We start from the raw sequence: 17,255 nt of genomic DNA, 5'->3' as shown, positions 1-17,255 counted from the left end.
AAACTGTTTTAGAAATATCTGCAAATTTTTAATGAACCAACTTTTTCCCAGTGTTGAAATCAATTGAGGAATGTACTGTTCCTCTAGACTTCATTATCTTAGATACTATTTGTTTGTAGTTTAGCTTTTATTCGTACACTGAAAGTTGCCTTCTATTTATATTGTGATAAGGCTTCTTTTACTTGGCTGAAATAATGATGAGAACTTATATATGGGATTTCTAGTACTTTTGGGGAGGGACGGTTATTTAAAGCTTGGGTTTGGTGTTTTGGTTTGTTTTGGGTTTTTTTTTTTTTTTACTTCTGCAAAACTGCTGTCTAGCCAGCTGTTTATCTTTTATTTGTGCTGATTATTTGTGGAAGTGAAATACTTCACATTTGTCCTTATTTCATCTTATTTGTTTTGGACCATCTCCCCAGTTTGTCACAAATGATTTAAGAACTTCAATATCATCCTCCAACATTTTTGTCTCTTCTCAGCATGGTATTAATTTCATTTTTGTGAAGAGCTGAAGTTTATTAGGGTTATCTCTATTGCATTTTTTCCCCCCTTATTTTGACCTATTTTGGTTTTTTTCTTTTACAGCTTTGAGTATTCCACTTTTATTTGTACTATATATGTATCACCTAATAGGAGACTATAGGTTTTTCTGAGTCTTGATTCCTTGGCAAATATCTAAAGCTTTTCTTCCTCTTCAGTATCTAAAATAAATTTATTTTAGATGTGAATCTGTGCTGGTCTTGAAACAACTTTGTATTGAGCCTCTTCTAAATCTGGGAACACGCATGTTTTAATTCTGGTCGTTTTTCCTTCCAGTATCTTCCAGTTACCTTGAAGAACTTCTCAATTGGCCAAAGCCTTTAGAGAAGTGTTTATCGAAGTGTGTAAACTCTGTGTTTAATACTTACTCTGTCAGCTTTGCTAATACTGAGATTTTACTTCTCTCTCCTCCCTATCCCCATTGTCCTGTTTTTTTCCACAGGAATTGAATTTCTCTCTCACTGAAGTTCCTTCACTTCCATTATGGAGATGAATCGAGAAAAACTGTGTACCAGTAAGGCCGATGTGAGCTCAGATTCTGCTTATCATTGCTCAACATGTCATGATGATGAGGAGTGGAGCAATACTAGCCGGGGACGAGCTAAGTCACGAAGTTTGTCTGCTTCACCAGCCCTAGGAAGCACCAAAGAATTCCGGTATGTCTCTTGATTCTTCCTATTATTGCTACCTTTAAGAAAAATAAAATAAAATATTTGTTAAAATTTAAGTTATATAGATTTTAATTTTTGCTCCTCTTTTTACAAAGCTATAGCCTTGCAGCTGTGACAACTGATAACGGACAGAAATAAAAATCGTGTTTTGTGGTAATAAATAGAGAGGAAGATAATCAGTGAACCATCCTGTAGTGGTTTGCGCTGTGAAATAACTTGATTTTCCGAAGTAGCCATGTAGGTGGTCATCTCTGAGCTGACGTTCATGTAAATAGGTTCTTGCTTGTTGTGAGGCCTAACTTCTGCTTCAGTGTTTCTTGGGAGATCTTAAACTGCTTTTTGTAGATATTTCGCCAATGTTCTGTGTATGCATATACAGCATCAGCAAGGCAACACATTACTCGCTTTGTATATGCCATTTAATTGCTGTCTGAAGTGAGTACGTCAGAGTCTGGATTCAGGAAAGTGTTTGCATTTAGAAATGGCTATGTGAAATGTTATATGTCCTTTTTTTTTGAGGACAAACTGCACGTAAAACTCCTATCTGTGGCATCATGTATTGAAATTATTTCTTAGTAAGAAAGTTAAGAAAGTATGGGTGTATTTCCAGCTAGAAGTTCTTAAAGTACAAAAACTTAAAGGTTATTGTTTTAAGTAGATAAACACAAGATACTAATTTTCAAACTGGAGGAACCCCTTTTACCCAAGTACGTGGCTTCTGGGGTTTTGGGGTAGATTTGAACTTTGAATATTATTATATTTGTCATATTTCAACCTAGCTTCAGAACTTTTAAGTACCTTCCAGAACTAAAATACAAATGCATCTGTACTAAGCTACGTTAACTCATAGCTCGGGTCACAAGAAAGGAACAGTTTTGTGCTTGGTTCCAGATCTTTAATTAGTAGGCAGAACTTTTCCTCTTGCTCAACAAGTTGCTTTTAAGGGATTCTTAAAATGCACTTCAAAAAGTTGTTAGTCCAAAATGAAGGCAGGAAGTTAAAGGTGGGGGGTAGACTAAGAGCAGATCTATAATCGAAATGCCATGGCTGCCAAAACAGGTATCTCCAGAGTTCATAGTCTCAAAAAATAATCAATCAACAGGAGAGACGCTTCTGCAGATTTTTACAAATGCTCTAGCTAGAGCTCTAGTGCTGTGTATTAAAAAAACCTGTAGGAGTATTTAGGTTATATGGTAATGTGATGAGGCAGCACAAAGTCAGTTTGTGCTTGCAGATTGTTTCACAGCACTGAGAAACGCCCATTTTTTCTTTGAGCCAAATTTCTAATCTGGTTGCAAGACTCTTGTCATGTGGACAGAACTTTTGATTTTGTGATCTTTGGACCCATTGTAAATATTGAAGAGCACGCTGTGGTAACAGTGTGTCTTGAACTAGTGGGAAGCTTAGCAGAAATTTCTTTCTTACATTGTGACCCTCTATAAAAGCACGGACAGAATCATGGAGGAGTTTCTCAACAGCTGAAATTCTCGTCCAGTTACTGCTTTGCCGGTAGGAATGCTCTTGAAAGGCAGAGCATATATGGGTGAGGTTGAAGATCACAGGGGGAAGCTTTATGGTGAAGGGAGGCAGAATAAAAGCGTTTATCTGAAGAGGCTAAAAGGTTAGGAAAATACTTGCTTTGCATATTTAGTTCAGAAAGTCAGTGTACTCTAATGCTTTTGGTAAATGTTCACAAAGGACTGCGCTCTGACTGCAATGTTCTAGCTACTATGTTGTGTGTCATAGTCAATATGTTTAAGACTTTAAAAGCATGCTGCTGTTTTCCCTTCTCCCCTTAAACCTTTAAGAATGTAGACTTCATTCAACCTGTGTAAAAGACCATGTGTCCAGATTTTTGTGTGTTATCTTCTAGCTAAATAACTACTTTTTAAGTCTAGGAGTGATCTTTGTAGACCCTACCCATTGTGAGTTTGAATTAGGGTTATTGTTTACGAGACTTTTCATTAAGATTCTCTGCATTCATTCACTGACTGCGTTCAATTTAGTGCAAAATTGTCACAAGGCATTTTGCAGAATGTCAGAAAGTGATCTCAAGCTTGCTGTGTAGTATTCAGACTGAAGTAGTTGCCTATCTGCTTTGAACCAGCAAGTATATTTTCCTAAAAGATGTATAATTTCCAGTGCATTGCTGCTTATTCTTAGCAAAGACAGTCTTACTACAAACAACTTCAAATTCTGTTCACCATCTTTTGATTGAATAGTGCATAGATTGAGTACTAATAATACCAGGTAAAATCTCAATGAAAATGTGTACCAATTACTAATTAGAGCTTGTAGAGGAAACTTTGAGTATCATGAAGGTCAGATGTGGATATTTAAAGTCTCTTGTCGGAACAGAGTTTAGCCAATTATCAGGAATGGTATGGAATAACAACCTGTGTTGAAGGAAAGCCAAAAAGACAGTCATTTGGGAGAGGGTTGAGGGGGAGCAAGAAGTGGAGGTGGTGTTGGCAGGGTGTTATTTAACTGTCCTGATTTCAAGTGTAATTGTTCACAAGTAGATAAAGACTTGCCATTCCTTTACACATATTGGTACACACACAATCTCTAATGAGTCAGTCCTTGCTCATTTTTCTGTTTTAATATAAGTAAATCCTAAACTTTATAAAACATTTAGTAATAATCTTACGTGACTGGATTAGTCATGCCTGGACTTAAATGGAAAAAATTATTTGAAAAACAAATACCACTTCTATGTGTTCAATATAAGGAAATTAAATACTTATTTTCATTATTGGAATTCAAACCTTACACAAGCATATTTTCTTAGACATGGAATAAATAAGATTCTGCCATTATTCCTTAATTGTATCTTTGTAACCCGTCATCTGATTTTGATTTTTATTAGATTTCTGAGGGTTTTTTTAGTATTAAGAATGAATCATCAGGCTGGCCTGAGCTACTTTATAATATATACAATAGAAGGCAGTGCAGTAATGATTTGTTACTGCCAAGCAATAGATTAGTTACCAGTTCCTGTGTTAATTGAATTAAGCACAGGAAAGGCACATTTCCCATTCTTTTTTAATGGAATAATTCTAATAGCATTTACATAACTGTTGAAACATTATGTAACTTGACGAAGTTTTACTCCCATTTACAGATTTGCTGAAGGAGGTGGGAGGGAAGTAAGACTGAACAGTTCTGACTTGGTCCAGATAATCTTATCCTAGAGCTAGCAGTAATCCTGTTCTGGGTGGGATTAAAGTTTGAGGATAAATTACACTTCAGAGGGCCTGTTAGTTTGAAGACAAAGATCATATTAGCTCTTATTAGATAAATAAATGAAAAAAATTTAGCATTTTTTCCTACCGATTCCAACAGCATTTTTTCTGTCTCTTGGTTGTCTCTACCTGCCTTAATCTCAGCCCGAGATGTCTTCTATGCATCTTCCAAGAGATTAAAGTAACCTAATGGGTAGTCCTCAGTTTAAATGACTGAATTATTGCCCCAGTCTTTCTCAGCAGTAAAAACACAGAAATTTTTCAGTCTTCAGTAATTTGTGAATGCTTCGTAGCATGATAGAATCCCGGGTTGGAAGGAGCCTCCAGGATCCTTTCTTGGCAAAAGCATGGTCTAGACAAGATGTCCCAGCACTCCGTCCAGCTGAAGTGTGCAATGACGGGGAATCCACCACTTTCTTTGGGAGATTTTTTGCAATGGCCGATTGTTCTCATTGTGAAAAATTTTCCTCTTGTGTCCAATTGGAATCTCCCTGGGAGTAACTTGTACCCGTCACCCCTCGTCTTTTCTGTGTGACTCCTTATAAAAAGGGGGAGTCTCTATCTGCTTTGCAGCCACCCTGTAAATTCACAGAACCGGCCTGATAACACCTGAGCATATCTTCTTTGAGGCTGTGACACTTCCTTTGTGCAAAGTGAAGATGAAATGAATACAAGAAGAATATGTGCCTGGTACTAGTATTTAGGAAGTGATTACTCCATATGTAGAGGAGATAAACTGTGAGCGAGGCTTTAATTAAAATAGCTTTCAAGGAGTAGGTACAGGAGTTAAGTTTTAGATTTGAAATGGGATAGCTAATACGTGTAAAATTACATTGGCTGGTCAACCACAAGTGTAGGTTTAAGAAATGTACTTTGCCTAGCATTGCCTAGCACAGATTTTTCAAAGAAGTGTTTTTGGTGATTGGGGAGCTAATTATAGCCAGTTTGTCATCACGTTTCTTTTACTTAGTGATTATTTTTCTATATATATATTTAGGAGAACACGCTCCTTGCATGGACCATGCCCAGTGACCACATTTGGACCAAAGGCCTGTATGCTGCAAAATCCTAAAACGATTATGTAAGTACTCGTCAAATGAATGGTATTATCTTATTCTATGTGGAAGATGATGTTTGCTTTTCCCCTCTTCGGCCCCTAATCAGTATTGTTTGTATTTTCCCTGATATTCAGAGATTGTTATGTTGCTTGATTGCCAGCTTGGGGGCTCTGCGTTGCCAAAATTGGCCTGCTGTTTTCATCACACTTCACCTATTACAAAGTCAGTCTGAGAGGGGAATGTTTAGCTCTGCTGGATGGTATTCTCAAGTAAAACCCCATTACGTGTGCATTAGCTTCATCTGCGTGTTGAAAAATATAATGTGGGTTTGAATGTTGTCAGGGTTGTTTTTTTTTTTCCCCAAGGGATGATAGGACATAATCAGTATTTCTCTGTGTGAGTTTGTAGTGGTTTTGCCGGTTGGAATACTTCCAGACATAAAAGGAAATTAATTTTACTAGTTTTACATTACTAATTCATGTAGTGTTCTTAGGCCCAGTATCTACTAGTCACAGCTCAGTGTATCTATTTGGAAAAAATCCTAACCGTTTCACATAAAAATACGGCAGGGCATGTGAATAGTATTAAGTACTGAAGGTTTGTTTAGACATGTTTTGCGTAATCTGCAATCCATGGTTTGATGTCAACAATGGCACCTATAATAAACACTTTCAACATAATTGGCAGTAAACTCACCATGGGTATTAAACACCCTTATAGCAAACTAATTATGATACGGAACAGCCATTGGGAGCATTTTCTTTATTCCATCAACTTAAACCACATAAATAACAGTGTTTCTGAATGATAGAGAAACAAAAATTTTGATGGACAACACAAGGAAAGGATGAGGAGTTGTTCTGTGTACTGTGAAATCGGAGGAAAGCCTTCTCCCTGTCTTGGTATTCTGTGTTTGAGCTCGTAGTTTGAATTTTTGTATTTGATCTGTGGCACTTTAAGTGTATGAATATCATTAAGGCAAGTTTGCTTTTAGACTCTGATGATAAATTTAATTGTGAAAAATAAGGGTGGTTTTCTGCTTAGCAGCATAATAAAGATTTTAATCTTGCAGGTTGGGTGGTATGAAAGTGTTGCTTTTGACACCATGTATTATATACTTAATAAATGATGTCTTGACTTGGTCAAACAAAGAATATCAGGGTTCTACAGATTAAGCAAGTTAGCGGTCCCTATTTTTGTCCCTTTAAAAAGTTCTTTCAGTTAAATGTAAGGTATTTAAGTATTTATCTGCCTGAATATTTGCCTAAGTAGTAGTAGTCTTCCTCAGAACAGGTTGGTGACATCCTAACTGTTCCTACAAAGGTGCGGTGGAAATCTTGCAGCGTACAGTAACTCTGAATTTCCTCATTCTTTCTGTCTGTGCTGAAGTTGGTGGCTTGGAGTGCTGCAGCTCCTCTGAAAGCCCAGCTTGCCTTGTGTTTACCCACCTGACTGGTGAGCACGCTCCACCCCATGGGCCGGGCCAGCTGGTCCCATATAATGATAGTGTCAAGATCAGTTGAGTAGAGAGGTGGCAGGCAACACTCAACGCGCACTGCTTCCAGAGAGAAGACTGCTTATGCAGTGTTCGGAAGAGCTGGGGAGTAGAGGGTGCTCTCGGATCACTGAAGGAAAGGACTATTTGAAGACCAAATTGTAAATTACTATTCTTACTGTATTTGAGGTTTTGGTTGTGGCTTCTAAAAAAAAAAAAAAAAAAAAGGGCAAAACCTTTTTGTTTGGGGTTTTTCTTTTCTACAGTCAGTAATACTGTTAAACTCTTCACTGGAGAGAATTCTTTAACAGAAAATTTTAGGTTTTATGTGCAGGTGTAAGTTAGGGAAGGTCTTGGTGTCTCTAAGTGCTAGTGTTGATGATTGTATTGAAAAACCTGCTTTCTGAAGACTGTTAGGTAAGATGAGCAGATGAATTGAGTTACTATTCAGTGAAGAAAGAATCAGGTGCTTGTGGTGTTGAGGAGAGGGAAGGTCAAATACCTGTTTTTAAACTCTCTCTTGAAATGGGATTTTTTGTATGAAATCTTGCCTCTGAAGATCTGTTTTATCCAGGATTTTTCTGTAAAGCCTCACAACTTTTTATTGGAACTGATTCAAATACTTACTGGACGAAAAAAAAATCAGAGAAAAATGTTTTCTTTTGGGGTAGCAGTTTATTAAGAAGTGATAAAAGCCTCAGCCTTTTTGTCTTGGAGCTGTTGCATTTGCCTAACTCCTGGGAAGAAACATGAAGATCTTAAAGCATGTTATGAATAATCTTTCATTTAGTAGAACTACGTGGAATTGGTGAGTACCACTGAAACAGGCAGACTCTTTTGTTTGAATAAGTCTATTAGTTCTAGGTTTATTAAGTGAAAAGTGGTGCTTTGCCACCTTTAGAAGATAATCTAATCATCGTGGAATGGTTTTGGGGGTGGTACTCTATGTGTATTTTTTACCTTTTAATAGTATTGAGATTTGAGAAATTTAATTTTGTGAAATAAGCTGTGTTAAAGAAAAAGCTTCCTTAGTCACCGTTTGTATTGGAAATAGCATATAAAACTTCAGCTTCAGTTCCTTTGCAACTGCTTGGCAGCAATAAACACATTAATGCAACTCTTCCTATTTTATTTTATTTAATATTTTTTCAGTTTAGCTGTTGGTTGGTTAGTCAAGTCAGAGGAAGCTTTCCGATTTCATAGTCTTCAGATTCACGGTGATATTTGAGACCGAGTATGGTATCTTCAGAACGCCCTTACGCTGAGCCAGGGGCTTGGACTAGACTATCCCCAGAGGTGCCTTCCAGCCTCCCTCTGCTGTGGTTCCTTGACTGTAAAATACAGCAAGATGAACCGTAACATAATGTTGGGAGCCTGTGTGTGGCACCCAGTGTAAGGGCATGGTTGTATTCCTCTGTGAAATGTAATAATATTTAGAGAGAGACTGCACTGTTTGTTAGTGAATGTTATTGGTATTAGCCTACTTCATTAATCTATAGTTTCTGCTGTATTTATATGTAGAATGGAGGCATTTTGGAAAGTAAAATGAACAGGTTATTCCACCTCCAGCAGCATGATCTGTTTTACTTTAACCCTTGAAGCACTACATCCAAATCTCTTTGTAAATTTGGTTTGTTCAGCGTTTTCATTAATCTGCTTTGCTTTATGGATTATATGTGCACCATATGGAAAAGGATGGGGTGCTTGCTATGTGCAAATTACAACTGTGAAATTATGTAGCTTAGAAGTAGCTATAAAAGAAGGCAAATGCAGCTGGGTATTCCTAAATTGACTAAATGTATTATAGAGCAACATGAGGGTTCTCTTACTGAACCCCCTTGAAAGCTCCAAAATTATTTGTGTACGTATATTTAGTTCTTGAGGTTCTCAAGTCTTAAAATGCTGTCCTAACTATAGGCAGACAGTAGTTTTAAAATACTCTTTGAAGTTTGGGTTGTTTTTTTGTTGTTTGGTTTGTTTTTTTTTTAATTTAAAGTAGTTATGCTACTTTAAGCAGATAAAATTGTTTTGGGATCAACACTAAAATAATACATACACTAGTTTTAAAGAAATTTTGCACGAAGGTTTTGAGTGCTTACATATCTGTAATGTTTGCCTGGAATAGAAGTGTATGGGCATCTGTTCCTGTTTAAGCTCTTTATTTCTGAGGCTTTATGATAGGAAGTATAAAAGTTGCAAGTGCAGACTTCCTAGAAAAGAGTTTATGTACTGCAGTTTTTTCATAGTTGTTAAGGTTATCTTGAGGATTCAGTACCCATGTGAATCTTAATTATTTGCCCTTCTCTTGTGATAGTGTTGTTTAGTAGTAGTAGAAAAACTGTAGAATTGGTGTCTGCATCTACAGGCTTCAAACTGAAAAAGTGCTGAAGGAAACATTGCTAAAAGAAAGAAAATAATATTTGGGTTGGAACTATTGCACTATTTTTTAAATTTACATTGACAAGCTGTTTGACTTACAGTAGTAGATAGGAAAAAAAAATATGCTGTAGCTTTTTCTGATTCTCTAATTGGATGTTTCTCCTTATTTTGAGTCAGGTTGAGAGGAGAGAGCACTAAAACAAGGGAGAGGAAAGCACTATGGCTGGAAGCATCAGGAAAAATGTCAGTTAGTTCAAGAACTTGATCCAAGAGCTTTTGTAGTGCTTCTGTTAGAGTCCCTGTTTGCACGCGTCCTTAGTGTGGTAGCAGCTACGAGAATGGACACCTTAATACTGTGTTACTGTCTTCATGTACTAAAGCATTGATTGGTTAAGGGGGCAAAAGTGTCATTGCACTACGAACTACTGCATCCTTCTTTCTATTTTTTTTTTTTTTTCTATTCTCCAGGCACATTCAGGATCCAGCAAGCCAGCGGTTGACATGGAACAAACCTCCCAAGAGCGTCCTTGTTATTAAAAAGATACGTGATGCCAGTCTGCTGCAGCCTTTTAAAGAGCTTTGTGTGTATCTTACTGAGGTAATGAAATCTAAATTCCATTTTTCGCCATGATTAAAAATTTTACATCTAAACTGTTCTCAATTACTGATTCTGTTGAATGTGGAATGTACAGAATTGTATAGTGCAAAGAAATTGTTATACTCATTGCCACTGGAAATAGTAACATTTGTTTCATAGCTTAAGATCAGTACTTAAGCACTTTACAGAGTTTAAAAAAAAAAAAGTAAAGTGAAAACTTTTCTTCATTCTGTTTGCAGTTCTAAATGACAGGGAATGGGATATAAAAAACATAATCCTTTAAGCCTTGAACAAACATAAAATGTTACTGTATCATGTAATCTGTATTGTTTAGTTTAATTTGTTAGACGGTCTGTGCACGCTGCAAAATTCTCATTAGAATTAGACCCCACATTAAAATAAACCCCACAACCAACAGATGCAGACTGCTTCTGTAAAATGTTAATTATACGTTTTAAACTACTGCAAATTATGGGGACAGTCATATTTTGTCATTTTAAGAGGTTATTAACAACCTTATCTTACCTGTCTTAAGGAGAACAATATGATTGTGTATGTAGAAAAGAAAGTATTGGAAGACCCCGCTATAGCTAACGATGATAATTTTGGACCAGTGAAGAAGAAATTTTGCACCTTCAGAGAAGGTATGGTAATGATTTCTTGAAAGCAAAATTGAAGTATATCGCTTACTGGTCTTGGTATTTCCTTAGTTGTTGAGTCAAGTTCATTAAACTAATGTGTCTTTTGCAAACAGCTGTGGTTGTGGGTTTTTTGTATTTGGGAGTAAATGTTGGCATGCTGCCCTTAATGTGTGTTAGGAAATAAGACTGATGATAAAACTGAATTAAAAACTTGTATTTCAATGTGGCTTCTAGATTATGATGATATCTCCAATCAAATAGACTTTATCATATGCCTGGGAGGAGATGGGACCTTACTTTATGCTTCTTCACTTTTCCAGGTTGGTCTTTATGGGAAATAGACTTAAAGACCTCTCTTCTTTTTGAACTGTTGGAAGTTTGGGTTTTTTTCCCTATGTTATTGAGTTTGACATTTGTCCTTTGCTGTTCATTCTGTTTTTTATCAAGCCTGTTTTACCCTATACCTTCTGAAAATAATGTATGTAATGTGTTGCTTTTATTATGCACAGTTGAAGTTACGTCAATAGTCAAAATAATTACAGGCAATTAGTTGAAGTATGAATTGCTTTTATTCAGTAGCTTTTAAATTCTTTTCTTTATTGATAGGGTAGTGTACCTCCAGTTATGGCTTTTCATCTGGGATCCCTTGGATTTCTTACTCCATTTAATTTTGAGAATTTTCAGTCCCAAGTCACTCAGGTTATAGAAGGTAAATTTAAGGGGACAAGGTGTGGTGTTTCTGTTTGTTACATTTTCTGTAGCTTTTACCAAAACTAGTAAATTTTCTTAAGCAACTCATTTAGGTTGTCCCGTAAGATTGAGTCACAAGAAAACTAACAAAAAGTATTGCCTTGCAATAAAAGCACCCGTTCAGTGCTGTTTTCTGTACTGTTCTGTTAAGGAAATTGGCTGAGAAATAACTCTGTCCTGTGTGCAGTTAACAAGTAAAAGATGATGCAGAACTTATGTTAAATGACAGCTGAACATGCAAATCGAGCGTAGCTCTGGTAGTCTGCTTCTCTAAGCAGTGCAGTGCTTAAATATGGAGAAGTCAGGCAAATAAAAGATTTGAGGAAAGAAATACTTTGTTTCTTCAATATGAGGTTATTTGAGTTGCATCCAAAGTAAATTCCCCAAAAGATGTATAACATTATCAAGGTGCTGGAATGTTGTCTTTTCATAGGTGTTTCTAATGCACTGATTTTCTTTAAGCTTAGCTTTTGTCTTAGTGAAGATCACATGAGCCTAACTGTGTTTTCCAATCTTGATCATGTCCATATAAAACTTGAAATCTTCTTCTTACATGATGAGTAAAGGGAGGAAGGACTGGGTTCAAATTTGACTTTAATTTTGCTCATTACTATTAAAAATTAGTTTTGAGCTTTAACTAAGTGTAGACAACCATCTGTGAATGAAATTGGGAAGGCTGAAAGCACAGGCAGTAGATGGATGGCATTTCATACAGTTTGCTATTCATTACCGGGGTTCATTGGCTATACTAGCGTATCATTTGTATGTACTTTCTCCTGTATTTCACTTCTAGGCAATGCAGCACTTGTTCTACGAAGCAGACTGAAAGTGAAAGTAGTAAAAGAGCATAGAGAGAAAATGACAGTACAAAATGGTATAGAAGAAAATGGAGTAGTGTCTACAAATCTGGAGAAAGAAGTGGGCAAGCAAATTATGCAATATCAGGTCAGCGGGCAAAATAAGCAAAAGAACTAATATGCTGTTTGTAAATTGCTTTTTATTTGTTTTATTGTAACTTTCCATTTTCATTAGTTTACTTACACTAGCCCATAGTGTGGGACTGAGCTGTATTGCTCTAATTCACAATATGTGCACTAAATAATGAGGAAATAGTGTACATCATTACTTTCTGCAACCGTTAAGTGCTAACAGTATACTTTCCTATAGTGTATTTTCCTTTGATTTTGAAAACAAAGTAGTAGTTCTAAAATGGGATATCCCAAAGATTTTTATAAGTGAAGAGAAAAACCTCGCACGTTGTTAGTAATCAGCTTCTGGAAATAATTCTTAACATCTAAAAACTTCAGCTCGCACTTGATGACAGAGAGTCTAATTTAGCAGGTACTAAATCGATATGAATTTTTCAAAAATCTGGAAAGCATGTTGCAGCTTGTTATTTATTACATTGCCAAGTCAGCAGTAGCAGGCTGGTGTCATATTTGATGTCGTGGCAGGTCCTAAATGAAGTTGTGGTGGATCGTGGTCCTTCTTCTTACCTTTCCAATGTAGATGTCTTCCTGGATGGGCACCTGATAACAACAGTGCAAGGAGATGGTGAGTCTGCTTCATGACTTAAATTGCTTATTGGTTCATGTGTAGACTTGCTATTTTACTGGAGGATTTTCTCACATGGAAACAGAATCTCAAGCTTTGGTTCAGTGGTGACAGAAAACATTGGTGTGCAAAGAATAGGTGTGTTTGTTCGCTCACTGGTAACTAATGCCTTCCACAATGACGCATTGAAGTGTTGTAAGCTTTGTTTAGGGACTTGTGAAGGCAAGTGGCAGTTTCTTTGGGTGCGGTATGTTAGGGCTAAGGGCAAGAAATAGCTCAGAAAAAATTTGCTTGGATATCTGCAATTTGCTGAAGGTCTCAGATCTCAACTCATGAATGACAAGGTCATCTTTAAAGCTCTTACCCTTAAAAAAAATGAATGTCACTGTTAGAGTTGTGTAACCTGAGATCTAGAAGTTTATGCAACTTACATGAAGCCATAGAGCAAACGTGCTGTGCCAGGATTAGAAGAGAGTTTCTGACTTTTTATGTGTTAGATTGCAATTCTCCTGTGAAATACAAGTTGATACATTCTCTGCTTCATTTTCATAACAGTGCTGTTTCTTAGTCGTCTTCCAAAATAACACATTGATTGTCATGCTAATGCAAGTGAAATTTTTGCTCTTTTCACAGGAGTCATTGTCTCCACGCCGACTGGGAGCACTGCATATGCAGCTGCAGCAGGAGCTTCTATGATTCATCCCAATGTTCCTGCAATAATGATCACCCCAATCTGCCCTCACTCATTGTCTTTCAGACCTATTGTTGTTCCTGCTGGAGTGGAACTCAAGGTTAGCTTCTGTTATGTTACTTCTCTTTCGAAGTTAAAAACTCCTGTAGTAACTGCGTGAACCTGACCAGAGCAGAAGAGGTGTGGAAATGCTGTGTATCTCCTGCATTCTGTTATTTGTAGGAGGAACAGATCAAGTCTGGTTGAAGAACATGTCTGTGTTTGAAATAATATACCCACTAACAGAATACTTTACACTGGTTCCTACTGGATTGTCCTTGTGTAACGTTCTGTAAAATGGGAATATATACATTTGCATTCTGGCTAATAAAATTTTACATGATTTCTGCTAAAGTGCATGTAAATCAGTGGTCTTTAAGAGAATGAAAAATTCTACGTTCATGGCTAAAACAACAAATACTGTCAATTTTGAGTATATTGGTAGTTATCTGCAATTCACTAATTAGGTTTTGTTAATGCTGTCTTGCAGACAAAAAGGCACATAATACCTGAATGGACTTATTGTGTATTTTTAACAAAATACCCATGTGTAAGGAGAGCTCCTTTCTACTGCTTGTGTCCGTCACAGGCCTGCAGTCTGCTGCGGCGGGCAGAGAGCTGGTGTGTTTAGAAGGGCTCCCCTGGGGATGTTAGAACATGAGCGTTAAGAAATAAGTGTGTGCTGGGGTTCTTGTTCCTGTTTTACAACACAATGTTTATTCGTGGCACTGCTTTCGGTCCCCAAGCGCTTTCATGTTGGTGGGTCTTACTGGCCAATGGTAGTCAATTCTTTCCTCTTAATAGAACTGTATGCTAAATATGAGCAAAACGTCCTAAATTTGACAGCTGTAGATTCATTATGTATTAAAATCTATTCTTCCGGATTAACTTTATTTTTCTTGAAAGAGGTGCTAAGTCAACTCAGGTAACTGAATTAAAGCATACACTGGCTGTAACTGGAAGGTCTTTCTGGTTTATGACCTTGTATTTATAAAGAGGGGGTTTATTGGATACACAAAAATGCATATATATGTACCAAACATGAAAGGAAGGTTTGGAAGTTGTGGGGTATGTTACTGCACTGGTATTATGGACAGATAATGAATTTCAGTGCAACTGTTGCAAAGAGTCCATCCTGTACTCGGAGGGAGGATGGAGGAGGTGTTTGTTCCTTGCTCTTGAAAAATAGGTTTTGGACCTGAAGTTTAGTTCTTTCCTCTTTTTCAGATTATGCTGTCCCCGGATGCCAGGAATACAGCATGGGTTTCATTTGATGGAAGGAAGAGGCAGGAAATATGCCATGGAGACAGGTCAAGCCTTTTTTTGATTGTAGCATCTCTCTATAAGTATAGAGCATACTAATTGATGCGCTTCTCTCATTCTCTAACATCTGTCAAAAGGGTTGCTGGACGGGAAGAAACAAGCTTTTATAAACCACCTCTTACAGCACAAACTGCGCTAAAAGTATTTAATTTCAACTTGAGTTTTTTTAGATCTTCCTGTGAAAGCAAGTGAAATGTTAAGAAAAGCACGTAAACATTGCACACTTGACAAGGAGGATGGATGTGTCTTTAGAAAATTCTGTAAATTTAACTTAAAGATAAATCTTAATTTGAGAAGATGTAAACCAACAAGCGTTGTGTGTAAGCAGCACCTCTGAATAATGCCATATGGCATAAACTGTCTTGACTTCGTGAATGGTTGTGGTCACTGGCAGTGCTGTTGCCTGGAGTGAGCAGAGCACAGTGTGTGAAGTTTCCTCGGTTTTTATGTGCAAAGCGTGGTGGTTTATCTTAATGAGAGGTGATTTAAGGCACCTGTGTGATATGTGACTGGTAGACTTGCCATTCAGCATGACCTCTTTTTTTAATTTATCCAAGTTGCCAGGCAGGAAGAAGTGCATGACACTCCATCTTGAACTGTTGGTATTTCCTCTGAGGTTGAAAGAGCTATAGAATAGCTCAGGAGAGCAGCAGGGATTCAGCTGTGAGCTTTGGCCCATTGTTAGATGCTCGCCGCCTTTGTGCTGTTGCTTATAGTTTAAACTTGAAACTCAAAGGCCAAGGCGGCGACTTACCTTTTCCTTTGTCCCTGTGTTGTGGATGTGAAGACTAGCAAAAGACTGCAGGATGTCATGGAGTGGGTTCAGTATTCTCACTTCTCACTGTGCCACAGTGTGTCTGTTCACAGTTTTAAGCCCTGCGTTCACCGTTGAGGGGAGCCTGCAGGCTTGGTTATTGCTTGATTATGGAAACTCGCTGTTTTACCAAATTGGCTGAACATAGCACTATGTCAGCTAGTGAACAGAAGATTGTATTTATTTAAAAAAAAAACAAACCTGCTGTTCATTGCCCTTGACTGACCGGGATGTTCCTGTGTTGTTGCAGTATTAGCATCACTACCTCTTGCTATCCCCTTCCTTCGATCTGTTTCCGAGATCCTGTGAGCGACTGGTTTGAAAGCTTGGCCGAGTGTTTACACTGGAATGTTCGGAAGAAGCAAAATAACTTTGCTGTTGAAGAAGAAGAATTTTGAGTGTCTACATCTAACAAGACTCATGGGAATGGAAAGTGGCAGTATCCCTTTTATATGCTTGGGGTTTTTAAGTTTTTGGCTAACAAGTGTGGTCACCATCTCAGACATATATAGTGATTATAGTCTGGATCTGTCTGATCTGCTGACGGCTGGAAATGATTGTGCTACTTCCTGTCCACTGAGAGTAGGAATGGAAGAAATTAGGCTCTGATTGTTGTAATCCAATCTGAATTTCTTTTAAATGAGCAATCTGAAAATGGATTATTTCTGATTGGTATTGACAACCACATCTGTAAATTTGTTTGTAACCTATAACTTACCAATAATGTGGTAGGCTGAATGTAGATACAAAATATAAAAGTGGCATTGCAATAGTCTGTTTAATTTGGTATAATTGTAATTCCATTTAAGACTGCTATGCATATAAAGGCTCTGAGAAATTTTCTTAAAAAAAAAAAAAAAAACCCAACAAAAAAACCCAAACAAACCAAAACAAGCTTCTCTTTGTTAGCTTAAATATGTCTTGCCCAGAACAGCTCCCCATCAAGACAGCGCTTCAAATACTTTCTCCTTACTTGTGAAGGTGGCACACCATAGAGAAATACCAGGAAGAATGTTTTTTATGAATAGATGGAATTAGTAAAAAAAAAAGTGTTTTTTTTTAATATATACATGTATATATCTTATGCCCATTTGAACAGTGTTTGACCCTTGGCTGTCATCACTGTGGAAATGACCACAAATAGCACAGACGAGCACTGGTGTGGGCGGAGGTGGTTGTTACAGGGATCTCCAGTGTTGTAGCTGAGCTAGTTTGTAGCTCTGCAGTTCCTGTTGGCAGGAATCACCAATGTGGTGTTTTTTCTTGTTTTGTTGATTCTCTGGAATAAATGGTAGTGTTAGAGACTATAAAGTGGAAAAAAAAATGCTCCAAGTGTTCAAGAAGAATCTGGACTTCAATTACCGCTCTATTGTCGAGTGCCACTGTTGTCTCGAAGAAAAAGAATCCCCTGTACTGAGCCCCGATTGCCCTCGACTTCCATAGGTACCTTCCAGCTC

The 17,255-nt window shown here is 37.3% G+C and overlaps 1 protein-coding gene across 1 annotated transcript; it reads left to right on the top strand.

Annotated features, from left to right (window-relative positions):
• Positions 1-1,023: 1,023 nt before the first annotated feature.
• NADK (NAD kinase) lies at positions 1,024-16,827 on the top strand (the record flags this gene model as incomplete). The annotated part of the gene is made up of 11 exons (XM_082493555.1): positions 1,024-1,196; positions 5,454-5,537; positions 9,857-9,986; positions 10,522-10,630; positions 10,862-10,947; positions 11,234-11,336; positions 12,171-12,322; positions 12,832-12,931; positions 13,565-13,722; positions 14,889-14,971; positions 16,049-16,827. The coding sequence occupies 11 exons, from the start codon at positions 1,024-1,026 to the stop codon at positions 16,194-16,196; spliced, it is 1,326 nt and encodes a 441-aa protein (XP_082349681.1). The 3' UTR covers positions 16,197-16,827.
• Between the last annotated feature and the right edge of the window lie 428 nt (positions 16,828-17,255).

Source organism: Vanellus vanellus (assembly GCF_965231255.1).
Source record: "Vanellus vanellus genome assembly, chromosome: 20".
NCBI lineage: Eukaryota > Metazoa > Chordata > Aves > Charadriiformes > Charadriidae > Vanellus > Vanellus vanellus.
This window is presented reverse-complemented; position numbering and strand designations above follow the sequence as displayed.